General features: G+C 42.9%; 1 protein-coding gene across 4 annotated transcripts in view; it reads right to left on the bottom strand.

The window, feature by feature from the left end:
* Nucleotides 1-20,002, bottom strand: part of CACNA2D1 (calcium voltage-gated channel auxiliary subunit alpha2delta 1) — a 1,366,870-nt gene that overhangs the window by 316,983 nt on the left and 1,029,885 nt on the right. For all 4 annotated transcript variants that reach the window (XM_069765154.1, XM_069765155.1, XM_069765153.1 and 1 more), the window contains exon 12: nucleotides 9,673-9,777. In XM_069765154.1, the coding sequence (XP_069621255.1) occupies nucleotides 9,673-9,777 (105 nt within the window). The remainder of the gene's footprint in view (nucleotides 1-9,672; nucleotides 9,778-20,002) is intronic.

Here is a 20,002-nt window from a genome sequence, read left to right on the forward strand (position 1 = left end):
GTAACTTTAGCCTTTTTAGAAATCAGTTCATCTTCACCTTGCTTAACTGTTCACAATAACAGTAATTTTGATCAGGAGTGCCCAAACTGTATGCCACTGTATATACTATTATACAGAACTGACACATTCACATATAAGAATAAATTTAGGGAATATGTGGAGTGAAAACATACAAATTTACTGGATCTCTCTTGACAGTAAAAAGGATTGACTGCTTTTAGTAACACATTTAGTAACGCTAGTACATTACATGAGCATATGGATAGCTAGTCCCTACTGGGCACATCCTTAATCACTCAGCAGGAACAGATTTGGTATGTTGAGCTTTCTGCGTGACATTTATTGCAGCTTTCTTCAAGTAAAGTATAGAATATTAGTTAAAGAATTCATCAAGGACAATTTAATTCTTTTCTGTTACGGGCCTAAGAAGTAAAAGGCAGGTAGTTGCTAACTAGCTCTCTGTTGTGTCTGTCACCTATCTCTGCTGACAGTGTGGCCACAGAGTAGTCAGAGACCGCTCCTGCCTGCGATTCAGCAACCTTCGCTGACATCACATTGACACAGCAGAGGCTTCATTTTCTCTCTGCTCTGTTGATGGGGCATGACTGTTGATTTCAGGTGATTTCATACTGATTGACAGCCAGCTCCCAGCTACCTAACTGCATGAAGCTGGTTGTCAATCAGCATGACGCTGGCAGTCATGCCCCTTCGACAGAGCAACCTGAAAGTGCTTCTTTGTTGATGAGAAGCAGCTGAATGGCCAGCCGAAGTGGTTGGTGACTAGCAGAGATTTTTTGAAATAGCAGAGATTGTGGTCATGCACAACAGGCAAGTAGTCATCAACTACCTACCTGTTAGTTATTAGGCTCATAGTAAAAGCATTACATTACTTGAAGAGGTGGTGCTGGTCTCCGCAAGCCATGTAATTCTCCTACAATGTGCACCAACAATATTCTCTGTTTCCAGGCTCATTGCTTATGATCTGAGCATGCAAGAGAGCACATAGTCATTGCACACATTGCACAGTGACAAGAATCTACTGACCAGCCATCGGACTTGACAACAGACGTATTCTCGGTAGAGCAGGGACTAATCCAGCCCCTGAAATGAGGGTAACTGATTACACATTCCTTCAAGGAGAGTGCAGGGGCCACCTGATAAAACTTTATTTCATTATCCCAGCATGAACTGGGATTCTCAAATGAAGTTTCATCAAAAAGGAAGTAATAAAAAATAAAACGAAGTAGTTATATAGTGTTGTTAGGGAAGGATAAGATGTTTTTAATTTACGTATATTAAGAAAATAGATTAGATTATGGCATTAAATAGATATGAATTTAGAATGGAAAATAATTTGTGTTTCAGAATACCCCTTTAAGAAATATTATTGCCAGTGATAATACTGAAATCTACCCTAATAAATCAAAGGAAAAAAAACCATTGACATTTATTATGATATATCTGCCAGAATTCAGGCACAATTTTAACCTTTTCATGACCTTGGGATTTTTTGTTTTTCCGTGTTCGTTTTTCGCTCCCCTCCTTCCCAGAGCCATAACTTTTTTTTATTTTTCCATCAATTTGGCCATGTGAGGGCTTATTTTTTGCGGGACGAGTTGTACTTTTGAACGACATCATTGGTTTTAGCATGTCGTGTACTAGAAAACAGGAAAAAAATTCCAAGTGCGGTGAATTTGCAATAAAAGTGCAGTCCCACACTTGTTTTTTGTTTGGCTTTTTTGCTAGGTTCACTAAATGCTAAAACTAACCTGACATTATGATTCTCCAGGTCAGTATGAGTTCATGGACACCTAACATCACTAGGTTATTTTTTATCTAAGTGGTGAAAAAAAATTCCAAACTTTGCTAAAAAAAATAATTGCGCCATATTCCGATACTCGTAGCGTCTCCATTTTTCATGATCTGGGGTCGGTTGAGGGCTTATTTTTTGCGTGCCGAGATGACGTTTTTAATGATTGCATTTTGGTGCAGATACGTTCTTTTGATCGCCCGTTATTGCATTTTAATGCAATGTCGCGGCGACTAAAAAAACGTAATTCTGGCATTTCGAATTTTTTTCCCGCTATGCTGTTTAGCGATCAGGTTAATGCTTTTTTTAAATTGATAGATCGGGCGATTCTGAGCGCGGCGATACCAAATATGTGTAGATTTGATATTTTTTTTATGGATTTATTTTGATTGGGGCGAAAGGGGGGTGATTTAAACTTTTATATTTTTTTTATTTTTTTAACATTTTTTTCAACTTTTTTTTTTACTTTTGCCATGCTTCAATAGCCTCCATGGGAGGCTAGAAGCAGGCACAACTTGATCGCCTCTGCTACATAGCAGCGATCTGCTGATCGCTGCTATGTAGCAGAATGCAGGTGTGCTGTGAGCGCCGACCACAGGGTGGCGCTCATAGCTACAGGCGATCAGTAACCATAGAGGTCTCAAGGATCTCTATGGTTACAATGGAGATGCATCGCCGACCCCCGATCATGTGACGGGGGCCGGCGATGATGTCATTTCCGGCCGCCCGGCCAGAAGTGGTGGTTAAATGCCGCTGTCTGCGTTTGACAGCGGCATTTAACTAGTTAATAGGTGTGGGCAGATCGCGATTCTGCCCGCGCCTATTACGGGCACATGTCAGCTGTTCAAAACAGCTGACATGTCCCGGCTTTGGTGCGGGCTCACCGCGGAGCCCTGCATCAAAGCGGGGCTTCTGACCTCGGACGTACTATCCCGTCCGAGGTCAGAAAGGGGTTAATAAAAAAATTATCGTATGTGCACCACATTATTATGGTTCATCCGGGAAGGTGTGTATCCATGAGAAGGTGTGTAGAATAATCTGCCATTCTAAGTGCCAAAAAAATGTAACAAAACATTGGCGCAAATTTGTGGCACAAAGTAATGTAACTAATTTTAAAAGTTTAGACTAAACAGGTTAAAGAGAACCTGTCACCATGAAGTTGCAGTCCAAGCTACAAACACCATGTTTTAAAGCAGGAGGAGCTGAGTAGATCAATGTATAGCTTTGTGAAATAAAAAAAAATCAGCATAACCTGTGCAGCATAACCTGTGCTTTAATCATTTAAATCTCTGCTTTTTGGGATTTTTCATCCAGTGGGTGGTCCTATCAGTAACTGATTGCTTTTATTATATATATATATATATATATATATATATATATATATATATATACATATATATGTATATATATGTATATATATATATATATATATATATATATTAATATAATATTATTGCTTATTGTCAATCACTGATATGACCACCCACTGGACTGAAACTTACAGAAAGAGCAGAAGATAAAATGAATAAAGCACAGGTTATACGGAATTTTTTGCACAAAGTTATATATCAGTCTGCTTAGCCACCCCCGCTTTAAAACATGATGTTTGTAGATTATGCATTTTCATGGTGACAGGTTCTCTAAATGCATCAGACTGATAGACCGGAATTAGATATTTTGAAAAATTTGCTGCATTTTAAGGCTAGATTTTGTAAATTTAAAAATTGACAACCTTTGTAAATCTGCCCCAGTGATTGGTTTTAAGCAGCAATTTTCAACCATGTGATCAGTAGCCTAAGGGTCCACTCACATGAGCATATTGTTAGGGTTGGCAGCACGCGCCGAGTATATATATATATATATATATATATATATATATATATATGTATTATTAGGTGCATTCGCAACCCGGGGTCCACTGTGCAGGAGAGGAACCTGTTGCTGGCAAATGGCGGGACTACGTGGCGGTATAAGCGAACCCTGTTAACTCCACAGAGTCGCTAGGAACAAGATGCTGTGCCCTGTTAACCTCACAGAGGTACACAGCTACCAACCGGAGGTGCCGGTATTCTAGCGGCTTATTTCAGCCAAGGCCCTGAATATACCCATAAAAACTCCTCAGGGGAGGTGTCAGGATTCTAGGGGCTTATTTCAGCCAAACCATAACCGCATCCACACATCACCAAACTGGCGCTGAGCTCATAGACACTGGTTTAATACTAGCGCATGGCTGTGCGGCCATGCGAACCTTTTATAGCTGCAGAAACTTCAGGACCTTCCTAGAGGACCAATGGGAGCTGCTACAGTACCTGAGCAACTTCAGGACCTTCCTAGAGGGCCAATAAGAACTGCTGTAGTATCTGAGCATGTGACCCCCAACCTCCAATGAGAGGTCTTACCGTGGGCATGCTCAGAAGGGAAAAGCAGGACTTAGTCCCAGAGACATCTGCTCGCCGCTGACCAGTACTGGCTACAAAGGTAGAGCCTGGAAGAACAGTAGTAAATAGGTCACCCAGTATCAGCCTGAGCCAGACGCTGGGACCGACGTCTCCACTGAGCAGGCTCCACTGCGGCTGGAGAAGAATGGGAGACCACAGCGGAAGTGGTTAGAGATTCCCCCTGTGCATAGGCGGGAACTCGACACCTAACATTACCCCTCTCCTTGGACCTCGCTACGCTCGAAGGCAGCAATGAGCTGCGGAGCTCGAATGTGCTCAGCAGGCTCCCAGGACCTGTCCTCTGGGCCATAACCCTTCAAGACCACAAAATAAAAATTTTTGCCACGTACCACTTTGAACCCCAAAATGGCGTTCACCTTGTAATTGTCCGAAGACGAACCCGATGTCCCGGCAGATGACTCGGAAAACCGGGACAAGTACACGGGCTTCAGGAGGGACACATGAAAGGTGTTGGTGATACCTAGGCGTGGAGGAAGGGCCAGACGGTAGACCACAAGGTTAACCTGTTCGAGGACCTTGAAGGGACCCAATTAGCGAGGTGCAAACTTAGTGGACTCAACTTGCAGCCTGATGTTACGGGCGGAGAGCCACACTAAGTCGCCAGGAGCAAAGGATGGAGCAGGGCGCCGATGTGCATCGGCGGAGAACCTCATTTTCTCCTTGGAGGCCAGGATGGCATCCGGAGTGCGGTCCCAAAATGTCCCATTCCTCCACAGCCCAGTCTGCCACCCTGGAGTCAGCGGAAGACATGGGCATAGGCACAGGGACCCGCAGATGCTGGCCGTAATTAAGGAGGAAAGGATTCTGACCGGTGGAGTCGGCTACAGCATTGTTAAGTGCAAACTCCACCCACGGTAGCAAGGATGCCCAGTCATCCTGCCTGGCAGAAACAAAATGTCGCAGATATGTGACCAGGGTCTGGTTGGCCCTCTCTACCACACATTCATCTCGGGATAATGTGCTGAGGAAAGATTCAACTCAATGCTGAGTAGACGACAAAGCTCTCTCCAGAATTGAGACGCAAACTGGGGACCCCGGTCACTGACAATTTTGTCCGGCATACCGTGTAGGCGAAATATGTGTTTGATAAACAACGCCACCAGAGCCCGTGCAGAAGGTAGCCATGAAAGTGGCACCAAGTGCACCATTTTGGAAAAATGGTCGGAGATCACCCAAACAATGGTGCAGCTACGAGACTTGGGTGAGCCCACCACAAAATCCATCCAGACCATCTCCCAGGGCCTGTCTGCCACCAGCAGGGGGAGAAGCAACCCAGACAACCTGAACACAAACTGGATGGTACAAAAGTCTTGCCCAGAGGCACAGACTCTAGCGAAACTAGGGCCAGAGTTCTCAGGCTCTCGGAAGGGACAATAAGCCAAGGCTCCTCTTCCTCCTCCTTAGATGATACAACAGAGCGAGAGAGAGTATTGACACAAATGTTCTTCTCCCCGGAAAGAAAATGGAGGGTGAAATGGAACCAAGAGAAGAACAAGGACCATCTGGCCTGGTGAGAATTTAGCCGCTGGGTGGTCTGTAAATAAACCAAATTCTTGTGGTCTGTGAATACTTGGAAAGGAAAGTGAGCCCCCTCCAAGAGATGTCTCCACTCTGTGAAGGCCAACTTCATTGCTAGCAACTCCCTGTCCTGATGGAATAATTTCTCTCCGCTGGTGTGAAGGTTATGGAAAAGAAGAAGCAAGGATGCTTCCGACCTTGAGCATCCTATTGGAAGAGGACTGCTCCAGCACCAACAGATGAGGCATCCAACTCCATTATAAATGGCTTATCTACATCGGGGCAATGTAGGATGGGAGCGCTAGCAAAATGAGATTTAATAGAAGTGAAGGCCTTGGAGACCTCCTCAGACCTCAATTTGGGATTTGCTCCCTTCTTGGTGAGGGCTACCAACGGAGCTACCAAAGTTGAGAAATGAGGGATGAACTGGCGATAATAGTTAATAAGTCCCATAAAGCACTGCACCGATTAAAGAGATTGGGGTTCTGGCCAGTCCATCACAGCCTGTAGTTTGGCAGGATCCATAGCCAATCACTGGGCGGAGATGATATAGCCCAGGAAAGGTAAGGACTCCTGCTCAAACACACATATCTCCAACTTGGCATAGAGGGAGTTAGTTCGTAAGAGGTCGAAGACTCTGCAAACATCTCTCCGGTGGGAGTCAATATCTGGAGAGTAGATGAGAATATCATCTAGATAGACTACGACCGAGGTGGAGAGCATATCCTGGAAGATGTCGTTTACAAAGTCCTGGAAAATGGCTGGAGCATTACAGAGCCCAAAGGGCATCACTAGATATTCATAGTGCCCATCCCTGGTGTTAAAAGCCGTCTTCCATTCGTCCCCCTCACGGATGTGAATCAGGTTGTAAGCAACCCACAGATCTAGTTTAGCAAACACCCTTGCTCCCCAAAGCCTATCAAAAAGCCCAGATATCAGGGGCAGAGGATATTTACTCTTAACGGTGATTACGTTAAGACCCCTGTAGTTTATGCATGGATGTAGTTCCCCATTCTTCTTCTGCACAAAGAAGAACCCAGCCCCTGCAGGTGACGCTGACTTTCTAATGAATCCTCTTGCCAGATTTTCCTGGATGTACTGAGCATTGCCTCTGTCTCCGGGAGAGATAAAGGATAGACTCGACCCTGGGGAGGCTCAGCACCAGGCAAGAGGTCAATAGGACCGTCATAGGGGCAGTGAGGTGGAAGCGTCTCCGCAGCCCTTTTGGAGAGCACGTCTGCATAGGGCCAATATTGCTTGGGCAGAGAGGATAGATCTGCAGGTACCTTAGTTGTAGCAACCTGAATGCTCTCCCTCTGACATCTACCCCCACAAGATACACCTCATCCCAAAATTCTGCCTGTGGACCACTCGATATGAGGAGAGTGATACCGTAGCCAAGGCATCCCTAACAGGACCTCATCAATTCCCTCAGGAATGACGAGCAGAGATATAATCTCCTGATGATATGGCGACAAGGACAGAGTGAAAGGGATGGTCTGGTGTGTAATCTGTGAGGGCAGTGTTGACCCATTCACCACTCGTACAGTTACTGGTTGAGCTAGCATTACCAGAGGTATTGCGTGATGTTGGGTGAAGGCAGAAGACATAAAATTGCCCTCCGCCGTGTGAATGAGCCTATTGTAATTGTCCCCTTCAAGGACAATTTGGAGGCAAACGTCACCATGTCTAGTGTACCTCCACCTACTACCACTAGACGCTGACGTTTCCTTGACCACTGTGGACATATGGTGGCAAGATGTTCTGACTGCTGGCAAGCATGGCAGACCTTGAGTGCATGAGCGGTCCTGGACTTCGATCCTGCTCGTGACACTTCCATGGCCTCATGTGACTCAGGGACCATGACCGGAGATTCCAAAGGTTTGGCGAAAGTGGGAGCCAGCCGAAACCTCTGCATACACTGGACCCGCTCTAACCTCCGCTCGTGAAAACGGAGGTCAATATGGGTAGACACAGCTATTAACTCCTCCAGTGTGGTGGGAATCTCCCTTGTGGCCAGAGCGTCCTTCACGTGGTCAGCCAGCCCCATCCAAAATAAAGGGATAAGGGCTTTATCCGACCACTCTAGCTCAGATGCTAGGGTGCGAAAGTGGATGGCAAAATGGCTGACCAAGGATGAGCCCTGATTCAATGCCAACAGTTGGAGCGCCGTATTATGGGTGACTCGAGGCCCTAAAAAGACCTGTTTGAGAGTGCTCAAGAACAGCGGAGCACTCTGCACCACATTATTGCCACGCTCCCACAGCGGCGTAGCCCACTTCAATGCTCTGTCCGACAGGAGAGACACAATAAGTCCCACCTTTGCCCGCTCTGTAGGGAAACGTGCCACCAGGAGCTCGAGATGTATAGAGCACTGACTCACGAAACCCCTACAAAATTTACTATCACCAGAAAATTTTTCTCGCAGTGGGAGGCGAGATAGAGTTGGAACAGGGGTGGCCTTAGACAAGGTTACTGCAGCCACGCTAGCAGGCTGAACAGCATCCGCGGTAACATCCACAGCTGAGGTTGTGCACTCGATAGCTGCCAACCTACCCTCCAGCTGCTGGATGTACCGCAAGGAGTACTGTTTATCCACCATTTACTAGCCAGACCCTGGCGCTAGTATTATGTTAGGTTTGGCGGAATGCACCGAGTATATATATATATGTATTATTAGGTGCGCTCGCAACCTGGGGTCCACCATGCAGGAGAGGAACCTGCTTCTGGCAAATGACAGCGCTATATGGCAGTATAAGCGAACTCTGTTAACTCCACAGAGTCGCTAGGAACAAGATACTGTGCCCTGTTAACCTCACAGAGGTACACAGCTACCAACCAGAGCAAATTGTGGTCATGCAGTCAGAGAAAACAGACAAACAACTCCTCACCGGAGGTGCTGGTATTCTAGCGGCTTATTTCAGCCAAGGCCCTGAATAAACCCATACAAACTCCTCACCGGAGGTGCCGGTATTCTAGGGGCTTATTTCAGCCAAACCCTAATCACATCCAGACATGACCACACTGGTGCTGAGCTAATAGACATAAGTTTGATACTAGCGCATGGCCGTGCGGCCATGCGAACCTTTTATAGCTGCAGCAACTTCAGGACCTTCCTAGAGGACCAATGGGAGCTGCTACACTACCTGAGCAACTTCAGGACCTTCCTAGAGGACCAATGGAAGCAGCTGCAGTATCTGACCATGTGACCCTGGGCATGCTCAGAAGGGAAAAAAGCAGGACTTAGTCCCAGAGACATCTGCTCGCCGCTGACATGTACTGGCTACAAAGGCAGAGCCTGGAAGGACAGTAGTAACCAGTCACCCAGTATCAGCCTGAGCCAGACGCTGGGACTGACGTCTCCGCTGAGCAGGCTCCACTGTGGTTGGAGAAGAATGGGAGACCACAGTGGAGGTGGTCCGATATTCCCCCTGTGCAGAGGTGGGAACTCGACACCTAACACATGTAACTTGGACGAGTGTAATCCAATAGGAAAAGGGATTGCACTTGGACCAATTTTATTCAATGAGTCAGTGCAGATCTGCATAGTTTTTGCAGCTGTGTTAGGTGAGAGAAAAAAGTTGCAGCATGGTGAAATTTCAATCCAAAATCAGATGGGTGCGAGAAAATAAATCGGATGCTACACGGACAATCAAGTGGCATCTCATTTTTAAGGTTCATTGCAATTCTGTAGCATAGGAAGCTGTAAATCATCCTCAAAAAGATTAATAGCTGCTGAATAAAAAACAAGGGATTGCACAAGTGAGAAAAGAATTGTCCCACTTTTGTGAATGAAAATCGGACCTTTTTTTATATGCTCTTGATTTCAGAATACATTAGTATGAAATCCCAATGACATACATGTTGTGCTAAAAAAGTACTTACTGTTTTATTCTTATTATACAGCTTAAATGTTTCTGTTGCCTTATCTTCTCCCCCATCAGTGAACAGCATGATGATCTTATTACAGTTGGCTCTGGATACATTCGTCTGCAAAGAAGATCGTTGATATTTAATTAAAAATCATCTCATTTACATATTTTAGACACTTCTCATGAATAACAGAAGTAGTGAATTCAAAGTGCAGTAAAGTAGGCTAATAGACTTTCATGCAAACTATTTACAATCACATTTTAAACTAGCAGGTAATAGCATCCAAATAAATAACAAATAACAAAACGTTCTTAATGGCTAATATAACTTAATAAACAACCCTGACGAAAACAATGAAACTGCAACCGGCTCCATAGATGGTATTACCATGAATGTTTATGCATTACAGCTGTCAAAGTATTTTTAAAATCAGATAAAATTTATGAAATGGGTACAGCATATTCATAATTTTATTATGGATAAATATTGTATATTTATGCATATATTATTGGAAATATATTTAACATAGACTTTAATACCACAATGCAAATATTTCTCTTGGGTAGGTGTTGATGGCAAAGGTCATCAGTCAAGATAAATGGTGAAATGCCTGGAGCAATGGTGCGATTCACTGTTCCTATTGGGCAGAAGCTCATTAGTGAAGGAGCCAATATTGTTCTTAATGACCAAGCCCTATTTTTCAGTTTTGACCATACTTTATGTATGCATGGCCCCTTCTCAGTCTGAGATTACCAGACCCCAGCTGTCTACTGTACTTTAGCTTGGCTAGTTGTTAAAAATGAGGGGCATGGGTCCCCTCTGTTCTTGATAACCAGCCATGATAAATGTGACAGCTGAGGGCTGCATCCCGCAGCTGTCAGTTTTGCCTGTGCTGGTTACCAAGAATGGAAGAGACCTCACGTTACTTAAAAAAAAAAAATATTTATTTGTAGCACAGCTTCTGACTGATGAATACTCTAATCAGCCTCGCCTGGTCTAGCTGCCACCAGTGACAGTAGGCGTATGCTGATGAAAGTAGTACTGTCTCATGAGACTATGTCTGTGACTGGCGGTAACTTTTTCCTGTCGGTCACAGCTGCTGGCTCACTCGCTATAATTTGACAATGTGGTAACCGCAGCTTTCTGACTGGCAGTATCTAACTTACCGCCGATCAGAGCTGGTGTTTCTCGAGCTGTCACACAGATGACAGCATGTGAAACAGATGATGTTTAGGGTGCCGAACCCGAACAGTAACACAGTGTTCGGGGTCCGTGCAAAGACACTTGGTGTTCGGTACAGACTCTGAACTTTACTGTGTGGGTTCTACATTCAACTCTGACGTAACAGCTTAGCAGAGAGCACGGGAGAAATGTGAACTGAATCTTATTCCAATTTTGGAGATGAAGAATGAACAAACAAACAGCAGTTGAAGAATTTTTTTATGCCATTTAGTGGTATAAGTGATAAGAAAGCCTTATACTTTGGGATAGTATAATTACAATGATACCAGATTCATATAAAGGTTTTATATGTTTTGTTACATTTACACACTAAAAATGCCTTTTTATAAAAGTAAAAAAAAAGTTTTACATCACCATATTCTTGGAGCTATAACTTTCTTTCAGATTTTTGCCAACAGAGCTGTATGAGGGCTTATATGTTTTGTGGGACAAGTTGAAGTTTTTATTCGTACCATTTTGAGGAACGTAATATTTTTGATAGCTTTTTATTCATATTTTTCAGCTGCAGAATGAACGAAAAGCAGCAACTCATTTATTGTTTTTACATTTTATTTTTTATGCAGGCAAGGGTAAAAGTGATTACATTGATTTATTTTTATGGGTTAATATGATTACACTGATACTAGATTTATAGCATTTTTTATACGTTGCTACTTTTACAAAGTAAAAAAGTATTTCACAAAAAGAATTTGTTTTTGCATCACTGTATTCTGAAAGCTGTTTTTTTTTTCACTAGAAAAGCCATATGAGGGCATGATTTTTGCAGGATGATTTGATATTTTCATTTATGCCATTTTTTTTTACATATGACATTGGATTGCCTTTATTAAAAAATATTGTCAGTGTCGTGAAAAAGCTACAGATTTGCTGTATTTTTATTATTTTCATTACAGTATACCATACAGAATAAATAATGTGACCATTTTATAGATTTCCAATTACTGTATGAGTACATTTTTGTTTATTTTTGTTTTTGCAAAAAACATAATTTTTACTTAGCTTTTCATAATTTTGGGGCCATTCATTTCATCTTTTATTTATTTTCACATTTTATTTACCGTATTTATTTTTATTTAGTCCATCTATGGTATTAGATGACCTCATGTTGCGATAGAATCTATTGGCACCCATGATGGTGATCGTGGGGTGCCAAAAAGTTTAAAGTGGGAGCCCTTTCCCTCTTAAAAAATATCTAGTTGCTGCTGTCGCAAATGAAAATGATGGTTAAAGAGTTATTCAGCCCTGAATGGTTCCACAACTAATCGGAACCAATGCCGCATGGTTTCAGCTGCTATATATAGTTGATACCCGCGGCATTTTCATTTGTCGGAGGGAGCTATACACTTAACCCGTACCATAAAAAAGTAGGGCCGAAAATTAAGGCCTTTTCACGCACACGGCTGTTAAAGAGCATACCAGCAGTCATTAAAGGGTTAATGCTGGAAGGGAAAAATGTTTTGTCAGTATAAAGTCCCAATTAGAATTGAATGATCATATGGCTGACAGCTATCTCCTCTGACTCACCCATGGAAGAAACACTTGACTTGGCTTAGAGCTTATCTCTTGTTGAAAAAAAGGATCAGATGTTTGGGAAGAGTCAAAAGGTTCCCATCCACATATATATTAGATGGTTGTTGATTCCCAATATCAGATTGTTCAGTTGACTTTAGTCTAATGTGTGTGGGGTTCTGAATCTTTAGACACTATTTACAGTGCATCTTCCCTGTTATTTTTAGATGATGAATGATATAACTCTGCTCCAGCCTCCATGTTTCTATCTGAGTGAGATATTTCTCAATACACATGGTTAGCCAATCTCAAACATAATCTTTGCTCATTTGGAATTTCCAACTAAAATGAGTAACAGGAAAAACAAGGCTCATTTGTTTAACTAAAATGTTATATTTTAATAACCCTCCTTTACTTTTGTTACTTTTCCTTCCTTGAAATTTAAGATGATGTTGATCGTTTCAGTGTTTTAAAGAAACATCTGCCTACTTTACCTTGAATGATATTATAAATACAGAAAGTAATATGACACATATTGATGAAAATCATCTAAATTACAATCTTTAATATTTACAAATATTTACTTTATATTTTCAAAGATCATCTGGGATCATTTAACCTAATCTTACAAAGCATAATAAACATCTGATATAATATTTCGGTGGATTCATACTCTACTGTATACTGTATAGCTCCATATGCCTCTTTTATAGTTTAATGAAATGTAATATTTCTTATTTGCAGGGTAGCTGTCCTTGGAGGAAATATAGAACGTCAAATTATTATTTAGTCATACATAACTGATTCCAGCAAAGACTGATTATCTCTATTTCCCCCGAGTCTGTGTCTCACCATATCTTAATTTCCCCAGATATATCAGCCTCACAATCTTGCACAGCTCTTCTCTCGCTCTTCGTTTTATAGGCTAAACTGTAACGATATTATTTGACTAATAAGTGTATCCCTTATAAATGGAAAAAGTGGTATTTGGAAAGGAAATCCTCTTTGGGAAACTGAAGACATTCTATGCAGCAGTTTTTTGCATTTGATGTAAGAATTATGAGAGAATGAATCAGGGTAAATATTGTTTTTTATGTCAGAAAATTAAGTATGATTATAAAAATACAAACACTTATACATGTGAGATACACGTTACATATCAGATCTACATTAAAATACATTAGTGTGAATTAGCAATTGCTAAAAAAATAAATCATACATTAAAGAACTCAAGGTTAATTATATTCTATGTTACATCTAGTACAAGACAGAAGGGGGCAGTGCACTACAGAGGGATTCTGCAGATAGTCCCTGTGCCACTGTCATACACCAACCTCTCTACCCAGCTGTCTGCAAATACACCAAATTCTTATGGTCAGTGTAAAGTTGGAAGGGAAAGCGAGCTCCCTCCAGGAGGTGTGTCCACTCTGAAAAGGCCAACTTCATTGCTAGCAACTCCCTGTCCCCGATGAAATAATTCCTCTCTGCCGAAGAGAAGGTCTTGGAGAAAAAGAAGCAAGGATGCTTCTGACTTTGAGTGTCCCTTTGGAAGAGGACCACTCCAGCACCGACAGATGAGGTATCCACCTCTATAATAAATGGCTTATCTCCATCGGGACAATGCAGGATGGGAGCGCTAGCAAAATGGGACTTAACAGATAGGAAGGCCGTGGAGACCTCCTCCGACCACAATTTGGGATCAGCACCCTTCTTGGTGAGGGCTACCAAGGGAGCTACAAATGTTGCGAAGTGAGGAATGAACAGGGGATAAAAATGAATGAACCCCATAAAGCACTGCATTGCTTTGAGAGAATGAGGCTCTTGCCAGTCCATCACTGCTTGTAGCTTGGCAGGATCCATAGCTAATCCCTGGGCTGAGATGATATAGCCCAGGAAAGACAAGGACTCCTGCTCAAACACACACTTCTCCAATTTGGCATAGAGGGAGTTTACCCGTAAGAGGTCGAAAACTCTGCAAACATCTCTCCGGTGGGTATCTATATCTGGAGAGTAGATGAGAATATCATCCAGATAGACTACCACCGAGGTGGAGAGCATATCCCAGAATATATCATAAACAAAGCCTTGGAAGAATCTTGTCTATTCCCTCTATTCTATGGAGACGTAGATAATGTAAACGGGATAGTCTGGTGTGTAATCTGTGAGGGCAGTGTCGACCCATTCACCACTCTTACGGTCACTGGTTTGGCTAACATAACCAGGGGTATTGCGTGCCGTTGGGCGAAGGCAGAGGACATGAAATTTCCCTCCGCCACAGAATCCGAACAGAGCACGACCGTAAAAGTGGAAAGGCCAAAGGTAATTGTCCCCTTGAAGGACAATTTGAAAGAAAATGCCGCTGTGTCTAGTGAACCTCCTCCTACAGTTACTAGACGTGGTCGTTTCCCTGCTGCTGTGGACACTTCTTGGAATAATGTCCTGACTCGTGGCAGACATTACAGACCATGGGAGTTCGAGCAGCCCGAGACTTTGGACCCGTTCGAAAAACCTCCATGGCCTCATAGGGCTCAGATGCCTGGACAGGAGACTCCAGAGGCTTGGCGAAGGTAGGTGCCAACCAAAACCTCTGCCTACACTGGTCTCGCTCCAACCTTCCCTCATTAAATCAGAGGTCAAGGCGAGTGGATATAGTTATTATCTCCTCCAGTGTAGCGGGAATCTCCCTAGTGGCCAAGGTGTCCTTCATATGGTCAGCAAGTCCTTTCCAAAAGACAGGGATAAGGACTGTTTCAGAGTGTCCAGGAACCTTGGAGCACTCTGCAACACATGATTGTCACGCTCCGACAGCAGCGTTGCTCACTCCAACGCCCTGCCCGACAGAAGGGATATAATAAATCCCATTCTAGCCTGTTCCATGGGAAAACATGCAGCCAGGAGCTCAAGATGTATGGCACACTGGCTCACGAATCCTCGACACAGCTTACTGTCACCAGCAAACTTATCCGGTAACGGGAGGTGGGAAAATGTCGGAGTAGGAGTTGCAGTGGACAAACTGGCTGCAGCCATGCTGGCAGCCTGAACAGCTACTGCCGTAATATCCACAGCCGAGGTTGTGCACTCAAGAGCCGTCAACCTCCCCTCCAGCTGCTGGATGTACCGCTGCAGTCGCTGTTCATCCGCCATTACATGCCAGACCCTAATGCTAGTGTAATGTTAGGAATGGCGGAATGCAGCAAATAATAATTAGAAATTAGAGAGGATATGAGGTGCATTCGCAGTCCGGGGTCTACCAAGCAGAAAGGACACCTGCAGCTCGGAAATGGTGGACTAGATGGCGATATACTGAGAATACACACACGGGTTAGCTTCCCCAGTATGAAGGAAGTAAACCCTGTTGCGTCCCAGGGCCGTGATACCATACAGAGAGCGCTCTATGCTCGACAACTCTACTGTGGTGTCAGGGATAGAACTGAACTAATAATTTACAGCACAAGAGTGTGTACAGTGCCGCTCTGCTAGACGCCGCTAACCACCAAAACAAGGGCAAGGAAAGCGCACCAAGCACACGGCACCGAACTGGCGGTCGCTGCTGAGAGACGCTGAATTATGTGCTGGATGTGCAGAGTAGCACTGTCTGGCGCTAGGTAGCTTCCTCCATGAGCAGGCAACAACACTAGGGATGGGAATGATTCGAAGCTTTCTTCCATCGACAGGCATACATCCCCACACACACATTAGCAAGTTTACACTAGCACATGGCCGAGTGGTCATGCAAACCTTTTATAGCAGTAGCCCTCCGGGACCTTCCTGGTGGTCCAATAGGAGCCGCAACAGGACCTGAGCATGTGTCCCCTGACCTCCAATGGGAGGTCATCCCGTGGGCATGCGCAGTATGGGAAAAGCAGGACTTTTCTGATCAGTGCTGGCTACAAAGGCAGAGCCTGGAAAGGCCGCAGTAACTATTTGCACAGTATCAGCTTGTGCCAGATGCTGGGACCGACGTTTCTGCTGAGCAGGTTCCACTGCAGCTGGAGGAGAATAGATTCCCCCTGTGCAGTGGTGGGAACTTGACACCTAACACATTAGTTAACCCCTACAATTAACACAGAAAAAAACAAACAAATAAAAACTGGGGCAAAAAACTAAGCCTTTTCATCATACCGCAGAAAAAAAAGTATAGTAAAGCTCAATCAAACAGAAGGATATAAATAAAAATTGAATAGCTGAAAATGTCATCTTTTCCCACAAAAAAACACGCCACCATACAGCCCCATCAGCGGAAAAAGAAAAACGTTATAGCTATCAGAATAAAGCAATACAAATATTTTTTTTTTCTATAAAATAGTTTTTATTGTGTAAAAGCACCAAAACATAAAAAAACGATATAAATGTAGTATTGCTGTAATCATACTGACCGAAAGACTAAACATACCTTATCAATTTTACCACATGCGGAATGGCGTTATAAAAAAAAAAAATTCCTGAATTGTTGGATTTTGTTAATTCAGCCTCAGAATAGAAAAATGTCAAGTGACCAAAAATGGTAATGATAAAAATGTAAACTTGTCCCGCAAAAATGAAGCCCTTACATGACTCTGTCAGCCAAAAATAGAAAAATTATAGCTCTCAAAATATTGCGATGCAGTTTTACATTTGATGTACAGTGCCAAGTAAAGCTATGGAAAACCAAATCCGCTGTGCCCATGCTGCAGATAATTCTGCGCAGAAACACAGCGGTTTATTTTCCGCAGCATGTCAATTCTTTGTGCGGAATCCGCAGCGTTTTTGCACCTATTCCATTATAGGAATCTGCAGGTGTAAAAACGCAGGCAAAATCCACACAAAATCTGCACAAAATCCACAGAAAACTTGTGGGAAATCTGAAGGTAAAACGCAGGTAATTTTACCTGTGGATTCTGCAGAATCTGCGAGGAAAAATCTGCAATGGAATCCACAATGTGTGCACATACTGTAATATGGCCTTTCTTCCCTTCTGAGCTTTGAACTGTGCTGAAAAGTAGTTTTTTTTTTACCACATATGGGATATAAGTGTACTCAGTAGAAAATGCACAATTAATTTTGGTGTCCATTTTCTCCTGCTATCTTTGTGAACATGGGAAAATTTGGGGCTAAAACAACATTTTTGTGGGAAAAATATATTTTTTTAATTTTCACAGAAAAACACTGTAAAATTATGTAAAGCACCTAGGGTTTCAAGATGCTCACTGCATGTCTAGATAAATTTATTGAAGGGTCTACTTTCCTAAATGTGGTCACTTGTGGGGGCTTCCATTGTTTAAGCACATCAGCAGCTCTCCAAATGCAATATGACACCCACAGACAATTCCATCTAAGTCTGCATTCCAAAATATCACTCCTTCTAGATACATTCCTTAAGGGGTCTAGTTTCCAAAATGGGTGGGTGGTGCCTAAACAGTGTGTGGTTTCCACTGTTTAGGCACATCAGGAGCTCTTCAAATGTGACATGGTCCAATGGCGTTCATTCCTTTCTGTACTCTGGCATGCGCCTAAACGGTAGTTTTCCCCCACATTTTGGGTATCAGCGTATTCAAAAGGAATTGCGCAACAAATTTTGAAGTCTATTTTTTCCTGCTACCCTAGTGAAAATAAAATAATTATGTCTAAAGCAACATTTTTGTGAAAAAAGTTAAATGTTTATTTTTTCCTTTCACATTCTATTAATTCCTGTGAAGCACCTGAAAAGTTAATAAACTTCCTGAATGTGGTTTGAGTACTTTGAGGGGTGCAGGTTTTAGAATGGTGTCACTTTTGGGCATTTTCTGTCATATAGGCTCCTTAAAGTCATTTCAAATGTGATGTGCTCTCTAAAAAAATGGTTTTGTAAATTTTGTTGGAAAAATTAGAAAATCGCTGGTCAAATTTTAAAACTTCTAACTTCTTAACAAAAACTACTTTGTTTCAAATATTGTGCTAATGTAAATTAGACATGTGGTAAATGTTATTTATTAACTAGTTTGTGTCATATATCTCTCTGGTTTAAGGGCATACAAATTAAATTTGTAAATTTCTCTGAATTTTTGCCAAATTTCAGATTTTTTTCACAAATAAATGCAAGTCATATCGAAGAAATTTTACCACTATCATGAAGTACAATATGTGTTGAAAAAATCTCAGAATCAGTGGGATCCCTTAGCAATCCAGAGTAAATACACACAGGTGTAGTAAATCAGACCGCCGCCATCTTTGTGCAGACAGATAGCGGCGGTCACATTAAAACTGTGCATGCACTCCTCCTATACAAAGATGGCGGCAGTGTGAATGTGTGAGTGCAAATGTGAGTGTGGGTGTGAGTGTGTGAGAGTGTGAGTGTCAGTGTGTGAGTGTGATTGTGTAAGTGTGAGTGTGTGAGTGAGTGAATGTGAGAGTGTGTGAGTGTGTGTGTGTGTGAGTGTGTGTGAGTGTTTGTAGTGCGTACGACATATAGAGTGTGTGTGTATGTGTGTGTGAGGTGTGTGGTGTTACGCTGGTAGTACTGAGCAATAGGTTGGTACCAGCAGCAGTTTCTATATTGAGTGTGAGTGTGAATGTGAGTGTGAGTGATTGTGTGTGTGAGTGTGTGTATGTGAGTATGAGTGTGTGAGAGTGTGTGTGTGAGTGTGTGGTGCATACGACATATAGAGTGTGTGTGTGTTTGTGGTGTGAAGGTTCCGCTGGCTGCGTGAGTGAGTGTGAGTGTATGAGTGAGTGATGGTATGAGTGAGTGTGTGAGTGTGAGGGTGTGAGTGTGTGAGTGTGTGTGAGTGTGAATGTGAGAGTGAGTGTTTCAGTGTATGAGTGTGAGTATGTGTGTGAGTGTGTGTGTGTGTGTGAGTGAGTGTGTGAGTGGCTGAGTGTGAGTGTGAGAATGTGATTGCATGAGTGTGAGTGTGTGAGTGTGAATGTGAGTGTGTAAGTACAATTGTGTGTCTGAGTGTGTGTGGTGCGTACTGCATATAGAGAGTGTGTGTGTGTGTGTGTGTGTGTGTGTGGTGCGACGGTGTTTCACTGGTGGTACTGTGCAATAGGTTTGCACAAGCAACAGTTTCTATATTGAGACACCCATCACTTGGATGTCCCAATATGGCGGTCAGTGAACTTCCTCCGCTTGGAATTCTGGGATACGGTGACATCTGGACAGAACGGGTAATGAAAAGATTACAAGGCAATTATATAAAAAGAGTAGATGGAGGCCTGATGCTATTGCATTGGGAGGGCGGTAATGTCACGATGGGGGCAGGCATGCGGCGCTGTTGTTGCCTAATGGCATCCTGAGATAATCTAATGACTTTTGCATAAGGGGACTCAAGAGCTTGACGCCTCGACCTACTGTCTCCTTCCCCATAATCCTGTAGAATGTAAGCTCGCAAGGGCAGGGTCCTCTTCCCTCTCTACCAGTCTGTCATTGCTAGTTTTGTTTACTGTAAGTGATATTTGTATTTTGATGTAACCCCTTCTCATGTACAGCACCATGGAATTAATGTTGCAATATAAATAAATAATAATAATAATATGCTTTTTTTTTGTCCCAGCGATGCTGTATTATCTTTTGCTTCCTCCCCTGCCCAGGAGATGTGGTATGCTCTGTACATGGTCAGACACAGACAATTTT

The sequence above is a fragment of the Ranitomeya imitator genome, chromosome 4, assembly GCF_032444005.1.
Source record: "Ranitomeya imitator isolate aRanImi1 chromosome 4, aRanImi1.pri, whole genome shotgun sequence".
In the NCBI taxonomy this organism is placed as follows: domain Eukaryota; kingdom Metazoa; phylum Chordata; class Amphibia; order Anura; family Dendrobatidae; genus Ranitomeya; species Ranitomeya imitator.